The 11,941-nt window shown below is 41.0% G+C and overlaps 1 protein-coding gene across 2 annotated transcripts in view; it reads right to left on the bottom strand.

Moving 5' to 3' along the window:
• Nucleotides 1-11,941, bottom strand: part of dscaml1 (Down syndrome cell adhesion molecule like 1) — a 131,698-nt gene that overhangs the window by 26,119 nt on the left and 93,638 nt on the right. For both annotated transcript variants that reach the window (XM_059514764.1, XM_059514766.1), the window contains 8 exons: nt 8,076-8,357; nt 4,582-4,701; nt 4,319-4,495; nt 1,988-2,193; nt 1,365-1,461; nt 1,061-1,189; nt 561-728; nt 16-86 (listed from right to left, as the gene is read on the bottom strand). In XM_059514764.1, coding sequence (XP_059370747.1) covers nt 16-86; nt 561-728; nt 1,061-1,189; nt 1,365-1,461; nt 1,988-2,193; nt 4,319-4,495; nt 4,582-4,701; nt 8,076-8,357 — 1,250 coding nt within the window. The remainder of the gene's footprint in view (nt 1-15; nt 87-560; nt 729-1,060; nt 1,190-1,364; nt 1,462-1,987; nt 2,194-4,318; nt 4,496-4,581; nt 4,702-8,075; nt 8,358-11,941) is intronic.

Here is an 11,941-nt window from a genome sequence, read left to right as displayed (position 1 = left end):
GAGTCAAAGACATACCTTCCAGGTGACACGGATACTTTGAGAGGTCATTGGCTGTAAAATCACATCCATGGGTGGCCCATCAGGAGCTGTTTAAAGAGAATCACATCATATTACAAGAATATTAAAGGAATAAAAAAAATGTTGTCACCTTGAAGTCATTCCAAACCTGCATGACTTTCTTTTTTTCTGTGAGACACAATAGGAGAAATTTTGAATGATATCCTTTTAGGTACAATGACAGGGGACCAGTACTTTTAAGCTTAGGAAAGGCTTTAAAAGCACCATAAAAGAATAATAAAAGTGCCCTATATTATTCAAGTGCTATATTCCAGACTTAAATGTACTGATAATCTCACCCTTCCAGTGAGCTTTCAATCATTGTGATCAAAACATTGAGTCAGTGAGAACTTGAGAACAAGATCAGTACATTACTGTGGTAAAGAGTGACCAGGAAATTCTTCAAAAATTCATCTCTTGTGTTCCACAGAAAAGTAGTAAGTACAGGTATGGAACTTCATGAGGGTGAGCAGATGATGTCAGATCACGGGCGGGAGACGTACGTGCTTCCTCTGTGCTGATGGTAAGTTCTTTGCTGGCTTGACTGCGTCCAATCTTGTTGTAGGAGTACATGCGAATGCTGTACACGGACGCCGGGTGGAGCTCCACTATATTGGCCTGGTTGTTAGTGGGGGAGATCTTACGTGTGGCATGTTTCAGCTCCCACGGGTCTACAACAAGGACAAAACAACACGGATACATTACTACATCACACTTCCATCCAGGCTGTTCTGGAACATTATGTTAGGACTGTTTACAGTTCAAATGATACGGATTGGAAAAACCAGCGATGCACTGAAAACTAGGACGAACATAGATGTACAAACAGCAAATAAGGCAATACACCCAAGTCGCAATGCTGCTAAAATCCGTTCACAACCCATTCATCTTCTCACAGTCAGAGCTTATTCACTACATATTCTTTTGACAACAAATACATTTTTAATGCACGCTCACAATGTAATTCATCCAAGCTTGAAATGGAAACAAAGCAATGCCGCACCGGATTTGTTCTTGTACTCTATGTCGTAGCTGGTGATGATGCTGTTGCCGTCGAACCGCTGCGTCCACCTCAGGTTCATACTTCGATCTTTGACCTCTCGAACCTCCAGCTCTGGAGGGTCAGGGGGTTCTGCCAACAAAACAAGTGGAAATAGACTTCAAACAGATGGAGAAGATTGAGACAGAGAGAGAGGCTGAAGAGTAAGAGGTGGCTTGGGGCCAGGAGGTTAATTATTGATTTTGTGTCTCTAGATAAAGAGTATCATGTAAGATGTGAGCGTGTTGTTCATGGCTGATTGTCTTGCCTTGCACCGTCAGCTGAATGAGCCCTCTGCCCTCGCCGTATGAGTTGATGGCATGGCAGGAGAAAAAGACGGAATCCCCTCGCTCCGCTGGCTTCAGCTGCAGAAAGAGAGAAACTTATTTTACTTTTATCCTCATTTTGAGGTCCACGTCATGTATTGCTGTACAATGTACAAGTGTAAATTGGACAAAAGTACATAGTTTGGCATTAAGTTAGGAATGCTGGATGACTGTTTGTTTGTATTCACTACTATGTTATGACTGGAGTAATTATGTAAATGAGTTCATCCTTGTCCTTATTTAATAACATAACAAAACCAAACATGAATAAATAAATACAAACAAACAAATAAATACAACTAAATAGGAATTACATAATGAATTAATGAATTATTGATATATAAATAAACGCTCCATGATCTTCTCAGAATATAAAATAAAGTAAACAAACAAGCTAACCACAATACCAAAAATAAAAGTTGATAAAAGAAAAGGTAAAAGTGTATACTGCTATAATCCTGTTTGGAAACATTTAGGCAAGCCTCTGCCTTTATTCAACATTTATTGAACTCCTTCACTGACAACATATACATATACTGTATGTGTGTGTGCACATGTATCTCACCTTTAGTGTGGAAATAACTTCATCGCTTTTCTCGTTGGAATTGGTAGTGATGGAGTACCGAGGGTTACGATCAGGGTCAATAACGGTGTCACCTCGCTCCCAGCGGATGATAATGGGGTACTCACCCCGGGCAGTACAGTTTAACTCCTTGTTCTGCCCCTTTATGGCCATGGTAGTGTTTGGGTGGGATGTGATCATAGCTGGAACTGCACAAAAATAAATGATAGCAGGACAGGAAGTAAATATATGTGAAGGAAAAAATGAATTAAAAAAAAGGCAGAGGTCAGTGAGATTTTATCCTGACACCTTGCCGTTCTTGTGACACGGGGCAGTGAGTGTTAGCGTGTCTCTCTTCAACTCCTCAATCACTTTTTCACACTCTCTCGCTTGCTCATTCCCCCTGAGTAACTCTTCTCTAGCGCTGCCACACACACACATACACACAATATCGATCTGAAGAGGGTTCCACTGTTTTGTTTTCATCACTTATTCATTCCCTCCCTTCCAACGAGTGAAACGGATAGAATTGAGGGAGGCAGAACAGAGGAACGATTCAATCAATAACACCAACACTGAATCAGACAACGCGAGAGACAGCGAAAAGGAGACAGATCTCCTAAAGAAAAAAAAGGAGGATGCTGTAAACCGAGTCGAAAGATATCCACAGGCTTTGCATGAAAATTTAAAACCATGCTCTACTATCTCTTGTTGAATAACACAACATAACTTACATTTATCCTAGCAATTCTACCTATTACTGCTCTGAGTTTACAAACACGAGCATTTATTTTCTTTTTTAGTCAAGAACACTAAATTACTTTTGAGAAAAAAAAAATGTAATGTAGAAATGTAAATATAAATTGTCAGCAGCCTAATGCCATAAAATCTCATAATTAGATATAGTTTAACAGTTTGACACGTGTCAAGTACAATTATAAGCATATATTTCTAGCATTTATTTTCATTTAAATAAAATAATATGGTCTGGAAACTCATTTTAATTACAGTAATAATTATATTTTAAGCGTTACAGGACATTAATTCGAATGAGATCCACTTGCATTACATTAATGAGAAATTGAGGTGAAAATATAAAATAAAGTAAAATACTTCCTCTTTTTCTAAATACATTTCATAGCACATTTCTTAAGATTTAACTGGGTAAAATGTTAATTAATACATTGGTGGATGTGGTTTGTTTAAATGTGGTCAGGACTGTAACTCAGGCCTAGGGCAGTGTTGCGTGGAAGGGAGTTTTCTGCACTCTACATTATGTAAAGGATCAATAATATGGATTTAGACAGAACAGATTGTGTGTCCGATTTAACGATCAGTCATGAGATGACCTTACGGATTCGTTGTAATGTTCTATTAATCTAAACGAGCTGGGTACACTTGAATCTGTTGTTTTGGCACTCTTATTGAGAGCTGTTCACACACACACACACACACACACACACACACACACACACACACACACACACACACACATGCAAGCAGTTACTCCTGGCAATTCTAGCTACTATATAAAAAAAGTCAAAGGCTTCTTGTATTTCTTGCCTCAGTTTGACTGATATATCATAAGCTGGGTCATTAGTTTGATTGACAAAGTATGACAGGTGCAGGTGTGTGTGTGCCTGTGTGTGTGTGTGTGTGTGTGTGCAGAGGTGGTTTATGTTGTGTGTGAGTGTGTGTCTACTCAAGCGTCTCAAACCCCCTTCCCGCAGGCATCAGTCTGAGACGTGAAAGCCCATCTGAGGGTCATTCTTAAACAAAGACCTCAAACAGACACCATCGCAAACCATCCCAAAGGCTGCAGGTCAAATCACTTCCAAGAAATCGTCAAATCTACCGTGACTGGAATTAAAAAATATGGCTTTATTTGTATGTCATGGTTTAAGGAGAGATTTAACTATTATGAAATTTCTGATATTCAATAGCTATGTCCTGAAACCTGTCTACCTAGAGAACATGTCTAGGCATAAATTAGGTAGCCTTGTAAGGAACCTTGTTTAGGTCAAAAGCAGTAATGTTTGCATTCTTCACAAGTGAGAAAATCTCAGAATTGTTTTTATTTTTTATTTTTTTTTAAGATTTTGAATGGAATCAAGGGAAATTCATATTTCTTAATATATACTCTGAAAACTATTGCTAATTCGAAATATTAAAAAAAATGTAAGAACTTGAATTACCTCTAGTATTAGTGTATTTTTTTACACTCTTTTTACAGTGAGTATTGAGACTCGAGCTTAGTAAAATGTTAATGTCAAAATGTATAACCTTGGAACCTTTATTTTTAAAAGTGTAGATGTACATGAGAGCCTGACATACTTTTAACAGTGAGCATCATGCTCTTGCTGATGTCGGACCCCACTCCGTTGCTGGCCTGACACAGGTAATATCCCCGGTCTTCCTCTAAAACATGGCGGATCAGCAGAGATCCATTGGACAGGATCTGGATGCGACCTGTCAGTGGAACTGGATGGTACTGCTGGGGGTTCCCTATACCTTTAAAAATCAAAATTAAGACTTATCATCTGCTCATGACAACTTGAAATTAATGTATTGGACATGCAGTAACAAAAAAATATTACCTTTGGCATGCTTCCAGACAACTTTAGGAGGAGGGTACCCTTCCACAGAGCAGTTCAGAACTTCTGACTTGCCGTAGATTCCATCTTGGTTATTGGGCTGAACCCGAAAACCAGGGGGAACTACAACAATAAAATACAGTTTCAGAAGAGGAGATACCAAATAAATTGGTTAGCCAAATCTTTAATTTACAGTAAAAAATTAGTAGCCTGCAGATCACAGCATGCCCACTTTAGTTGAATAAAAATCCTAAATGAATCCTTTTTATTAATTTATTGAACTGAAAGCCATCTTGGCATTGCACACATTAAATTTCATACAAATCATCCATGCTAACACACGTTCTTTTTGATTTTTGATTTTTTTTTTCAATTGAAAGTAGACATTTCACTCTCTATAGATTTATTTTTCATATACAGAGTTTCAAAGTTTCTCTCTAAAGTTCACAGACCAAGATGGTAACATTAGATTAAGCGGCCATGTAATGTTTTTTACTACATACATCTTTCAGATGAAAAGCTATATTTGAGGTCAATGAATGATAAGTGTGCTTTTGGATGTCCTGCCCGATGTACTGTATTACGACCAGCCATAAACGATCTGTCCATCACAGCCTGTGTATGTCATTCACTTAGCCAGCCACACCAAAGCAAACAGGAGGAGAGCATAAAGAGACAGGGCAACTAAAATTTAGTTCAAAATGAAAATATACAGTTTATAGTTTATTTATATAAAAGGTATATTTCTGTATAAAGTTGGCTATCATATTGTTATTGTGATTCCTTGTCCCGCCCACTCCCGCTGACATTTTTTTCCTGTCCCGTCCTAATCACGTGATTAATAGTGATTTTGTTTCCAATCCTGAAAAAATGTCAGCCTTCTAGCAAGAACTCTAAAGTGGCTGACAGTGACATCTTTATTCATGGAATTTACAAACGTCAACAACCGGTGAATGGAGGACACCGGATGTTGATGTTTGTACATTTCATCTCCGTTATCATTTCGTGTAAATAAACTAAGTAAATAAACTAAATAACATATAATGTTATTTGTTATATAACTAAATAACAAATAAATAACATATCCTACATGCCAAACTTACAAGAGCATTCAAATCTGGCTAAATATCCTATGACAACTTGGTGCTTTACATATCATCAAGACTGAGAAAAGAACACAACAATGTTTTCTGTGTTCATGAAATAGTTATTTTACACTGCTTTATAAAAATGGCGGGTTGCCGGTGTTTTGAATGCGTTTGACCAATCAGTGGACACTTGTGTCACTGGTAGTTTCTGGTCGCCGTGATTTTGCCAAGTAAGACATGTTCCTGGGTCAACATCTTTTGATGATCCTGGATCAACATTATTGTCCAAAGATATAGACTTAAAGGAACACTCCACCGTTTTTTGAAATAGGGCTTATTCACATTATTTCCTACATTTAGTGCATGCATTGTTTTAGTTTGACTGGGTCGGCGTTAGCTTAGCTTAGCACAATGAATGGAATCCTTTGTTGCCAGCAAGCATGGCCTGAGTAAAAGTGATCAAAAAAATTTTAAAAACCCACCTAATTACTTCTTGTGGCCTGCGTATTCACAACGAGTACAAATAGCGATCCAGATTAACACTAGGCGATTTCCTAGGCAGATATTGACTTGGGACTATATTATGGGGAAGCACAGGCGAAGCACTGCTGCTTAGGCGAAGCACTGCTACTTCGGTGCAGAGATATCACGCAACACATGAAATCCCACGACTTCCGTCAACATACCGGCGTGAATAGTAGCTGCCTGGCTATTTTCCTTACAGTACACGAATGGCGATGAACATGGCTGATTTTGAGAGAGACGAAGAGGGTGACTTCTCAGACAGTCAAGAACCTGAACCATACCTATTTGAACCAGAGTTTACAGAAGACGAGCTGCGTGCTTTGGAAATAGAACGACAGCAGGAGGAGGTTGCGATCGCTCGTGATGAGAGCCAACATGAACTGGTGGTGTGAATGTGGGGGAATATGCCAATCTATGCCGACGGAAATAGAGTGTCTATGCTGTAGAGAGTGGGACATGTTTTTGCCATTGATGACCAGGCTCAACACGTCAGATCAAGATGAGCGTGCCCGAAGTTGTGTCACATCTACAGAGGATTTCACGGCGCTGATCCATTCTGCAGTACTCGATTTTTTTTCCGGTGTGACAAAGTGAACTGGAAAAAACGCCCCACGCCGAATGGACCAAATGGACAGCTGTCCACAGAGTAAGTGATTATTTTAATCATGACGCATGTATAGATTGACCCATATTATAGCTGTATTCACATAGAGTTGATGTTTTCACAGGCAATATAGGTTATATAGGAAGAGAAATAAACGACAACTTACATGTGCACTTTGTTCTTCCTGTGTTTTCAAAGTAGTCCTCTGGTGCAAAATGTTCTTCGCAAACACGATACTGCTTTATTTTGTTGAGAGGCATTGAACTACAGATCTCCAGAGCTGCTAGCCATTTATTTCTCAGTTCCACATTAGGTGGAATTCTGTGAAACATTACATTCGTGTATGTCCTTTGCTTGTTCTCACAACCTTTTGCTATGCAGGTAATAACCATGTTTGCTGTAACTTCTCAAAATAAATCATCCAAAAGCGAAGACACTCGGTGCAGGTCACGCCGGTATGTTCTTCTTCTTCTGTTTTTTTTGACGCGTTGCACGCCGGTATGTTGACGGAATTCGTGAGATTTCATGTGTTGCATGATATCTCTGCACCGAAGTAGCAGTGCTTCGCCTAAGCAGCAGTGCTTCGCCTGTGCTTCCCCATAATATAGTCCCAAGTCAATATCTGCCTAGGAAATCGCCTAGTGTTAATCTGGATCGCTATTTGTACTCGTTGTGAATACGCAGGCCACAAGAAGTAATTAGGTGGGTGTTTTTTTTTTTTGATCACTTTTACTCAGGCCATGCTAGCTGGCAACAAAGGATTCCATTCATTGTGCTAAGCTAAGCTAATGCCGACCCAGTCAAACTAAAACAATGCATGCACTGACACAAAAATGCATTTGCCCACCTATCTAAATGTAGGAAATAATGTGAATAAGCCCTATTTCAAAAAACGGTGGAGTGTTCCTTTAACCCAATCCCTACCCCTAAACCTAACCCAACCCATAATATATTCCTAAAATCAGTGGGAAATGATTAACAAGGGTGTAGAAGCACCTAACCCTGATTGAAAGCCTAAAACAGATATTTCCTGAAAAATACTTGGTGAATTCACGCTCGCTGGTATTTCCTATAGAACTCTTGTAGACCCTACCCTGAAGTAGTACCTTATTTAGTTACCCAAACAGAGTTCCTAGAACTAAATACATTATGAAGATACACTATCAAAAGGTTCCTCCGGTGTGAATGTCCCTAATATGATCCAGAAGTGGTACTAAATGGTGAAATCATGCTGAGGATCCCATACTACATTGCCGTAAAACCCTCACTCTCTTGCTCACCTGTTACTATGAGTTGTCTCTCTGAACTGACTGTTGCTGCATCATTGCTGGCAATACAGGTGTAGTTTCCATTGTGCTCCAATGAAACTTTGGAGATCTGAAGGGAGCTCATGAACTCCTTGGTTTCGATGGTGACTCCTGATGTTCCTGACACGATCTCCTGCCCGTCCTTCCTCCAGGTGATCCGGATTGGCATGTCTCCGGAAGACACCACGCAAGCTATGTACATCAGCTTACCGATGGAGGTGGGAGGGAAGTCAAAAGGCTGGATAAGGGGAGGAACTGATGGAGGAAAAGAGTAAGAGATCTTCAGTATTAAACACTTCATGGTCTCCAATGTGGTACTGACCCCATCACCCTCTAAAAATGCACACACACATACACACTCACACACATCCCACCCCTCCAGCCCATAATAGCTGCTCTAATTAGAGCCCATTTGGCATGGGGAATAATGGCATTACCATGGAAACAGAGGTGGGGGGCTCCATCTGAGACATCTGGGGGATTTAATCTGGGGCTCGTTAAAATTCAGCTAATTAAATCAGAGACATGACAAGACAAGCAGCACACTATACTGACTTCACATTGGAGTTAGTGTTCTGTTGTACTGGTACTCACATACACACGCATTCATGCAAATGCACACACTAGACCTCACTGTCTTTGTACCGGGAGATGTAGCCCGTTGTATGGACACACATGGTGAAGTGAAGATTCAAAACCCAACATCAGAGCGACCTCCCTTTCATTTACATTTAGCATACTGAAAATAACACCCCTACACACATACACATGCTAAGTACACTGGGTAATTGATGAATGGTTGTAATGCTGCAGAAGGCCTGTAATCCTGTTAATCAAAGGCTATTAGTGGTGTGCTTTCTCTCAGGGTCTTTGTGCCAGTGGAGGGGAAAGACCATCCTCAACCTTCACCATCCGCCTACAGCTTAAATATACTCTTGTTTGAAGGCAACACACACTCCATTTATCAAAACACACCCACTCTGACACAATAAACTACTACGCTTTTCTTTTCAGAAGAAATGTTAAAATTAAGTACTGTACAATGGGCATCTTTTTTCTTTTCTTTTTTTTTTTTTTCAAAAATGCCAAACCTCAAATGGAAGGTTGTTTTGTTTTTGGAAATCCTCCATAAAATCAAGATACCCTGCTGACTAGGCTCAAATCCAAAAATCCTCTCAGGGTGACCTCTTCACACCAAATCCAATGTTCCAAATCCAAAGCCTATATTTGAATTTTCTGTGGATGCCTTAAGTAACTGTTTGGCATATGAACAATTAAAAAAGGACATAAGTTACCAAGGTTATTATAGTTAACTAAAGATGAAAGGTATTTACTTTTTATTTTATTTTTTAATTGTATTTTTTCACTTAATGTACTAAAAAGTGAGATAAAAAAAACATGTAAACATATACCAAATGGTGCTCTGTTTAGGACATAAACATGGCAAATTTATTATATGAATAAAAATATAATCTCAATACTACAAACACACGGTACCTTACAAAATGGAGATAAAATAATATAAATGGATATAGTAAAATGGATATTTTTTTAGACTTATCATGAAAAGCATTGTTTAATTTCTTTAGATCTAGTTCAAACTGAATCCACTGTGACTGAACAATGCATAAAATAAAAGTATGTAAACACAATTTCCCCATCAGGAACTCAAGCTGTGTTGAACACTTTGGGAATGCCTTCAGCATGACCATGCCCTGAATCATGTGTAATCAGACCAATGGAAGGACGTGATGTAACGAATGGGGTGATGTAGAGACCAGTAAGCTATAAAAGCATGTGCAGTGGAGACAGTGGCAGCTTCTGTCATTCAGCAAAGCGCTCTGTATGTGTATGTCTTAATTACCATTGTTTATCACTGTCTCAAATGAAAAAGCAAAAATGCCAAAGTCTAAGCATAAGACAGCAAAACATAAAGGGGGTGATAAAGACAAGCAGCATTTTTTGCACATAGCCTTTGTGTTGTTTGCCTGTGAGCGAAACATGCCGAGTCAGCTCTCAAGGGGGCTGACTATCCACACTCTGAGCGCCTCTCGGTATGGACACTTCACTCCTGAGGGCTTTCTTCGAGGAGAGAGCCCTTTCCAGCATTCCCTGCAGCTGTGGTCCCACGTTGCCTCGGCAGACTTGCGATTGTGGGGTTCGCAAGTGAATCTGGTGGAGGGGATGATGACGGGAGAGTCCCTTTCTCCTCCCTCAGCCACCGGATCCAGCGCCACTTCCCAGGGTTTGGAAGAACACTCTGAGGGAGCGGTTTCTTCCCCCTGACGAACCACCCCAGTCTGCACAGTACGAGGAGCTTGTGGAGGTGATAATTTGTGCTGTGGCCCAGTTAATTCTTGAATGGCACACCGAGAAGCAGGCTGAACCCTCCAATAGCAAGTTAGATGAGAGTTTTTGAGGTCTAAGCCGCCCCCTCCATGCCAAGGCTTGCCGTTTTTTCACGATCTCCGCACTGATGTGTCAAGACCATATTCGGCTCACCACTTTAGTTCCTCTCTCATTGATTACAGCAATGTCACAGGACTAAATGAGCGTGGTTATACAGCGATGCCCCTGGTTGAAAAGACACTCACGGGTTATCTGTCTCCCGGTGTGGAATCTTATCCAAAAGCCCCAGCACTGCCCACCAATCCGTTTCACACTTCATCAACATTGGTGGACAAAGGGTACATGGCAGCAGGTCAGGCTGGTGATTACCTTCATACGATGGCAGTTTTGAAAGCTTACCAGGCGGACCTGCTGATAGAGCTGGATTAGGGCGAGGAAGTTAAATCAGAATACATTAAAGAGTGATATAGAACTGTTGATTTGTCTCTCCGCACCACAAAGGAGACCGCCAAAGCAATCAGGCAGTCTATGGCAGCCCCAGGGGCCGCACAGAGGCATCTATGGTTGACCTTGTCTGAAATTAAAGAGAAAGAGAGGGTCTTCCTCCTTGACGCCCCGCTTGCACCTACTAGCCTGTTCAGTGACACTGTCAATTCCGGTGTCAACGGGTTTTAGGAGGCTCATAAACAAGCAGCGGCATTTCAGTGGTTCTTGCCTCGCTGCTCTCTGGCTCATGGGTCTGCTGGATGGGAGCTGCCCCAGCTGCTCCTCGTACAGAGAGGCGTAGAAAGTAATAGTTGAAGGCTTCAAAGCCAAAGGCCGATCTGAGATCCATCTTCCTGGCTAAGAAGTCTTCGCCCAAGAAGCACTGATGTTTGTGTTCCAGGGCTTCTGAAGGCAGCTCCATCTGGGGAAGAGCGGTGTACACCTCATTACACAGTGCCCATCTATCCTCAGTGCCCTCAGGAGGCCGAGTTGTTAACCCTGCCACCACCAGTGCTTTAGAGCACAGCAGCCTCCAGCAAGCTCACGTCTCAGTGTCTGTCAGAAAACATTGCAGATCTAGGAAGCTTGCTACCTCTGAGGAGGTCTCCTATTAAACCGGAGGTCATTCTTGAGAGGCTGAATCGCTTAATAGAGTTTCTGGCAGCATGGAAGCTTCTGGCAAATATCTCAAGATGGGCCCTGCAGATTGTAGAACGAGGTTACAGAATTCAGTTCTCCTCCACCTTGTTTCAATGGGATAGTTTCCACTGTGGTGGGCAGGCTCTGATTTTAGAAACAGAAGTAAATACTCTTCTGAGGAAGTAGGCAATCGAGGTGGTCCCTCCTTATGACAGAGAATCCGGGTTCCACAGCTGGTACTTCATTGTTCCAAAGAAGGATGGGGGGTTACGCCCGATTTTAGATCTGCGTCAGTTAAACTGCTCAGTCATGCAACTGGAGTTCAAGAGAGCTTACAATCAAACAGGTTGTGTCTCAGATCAGGT

Source organism: Carassius carassius, chromosome 28 (genome assembly GCF_963082965.1).
Source record: "Carassius carassius chromosome 28, fCarCar2.1, whole genome shotgun sequence".
NCBI lineage: Eukaryota > Metazoa > Chordata > Actinopteri > Cypriniformes > Cyprinidae > Carassius > Carassius carassius.
Note: the sequence above shows the minus strand (reverse complement) of the source record. Positions and strands in the feature narration are given on the sequence as shown.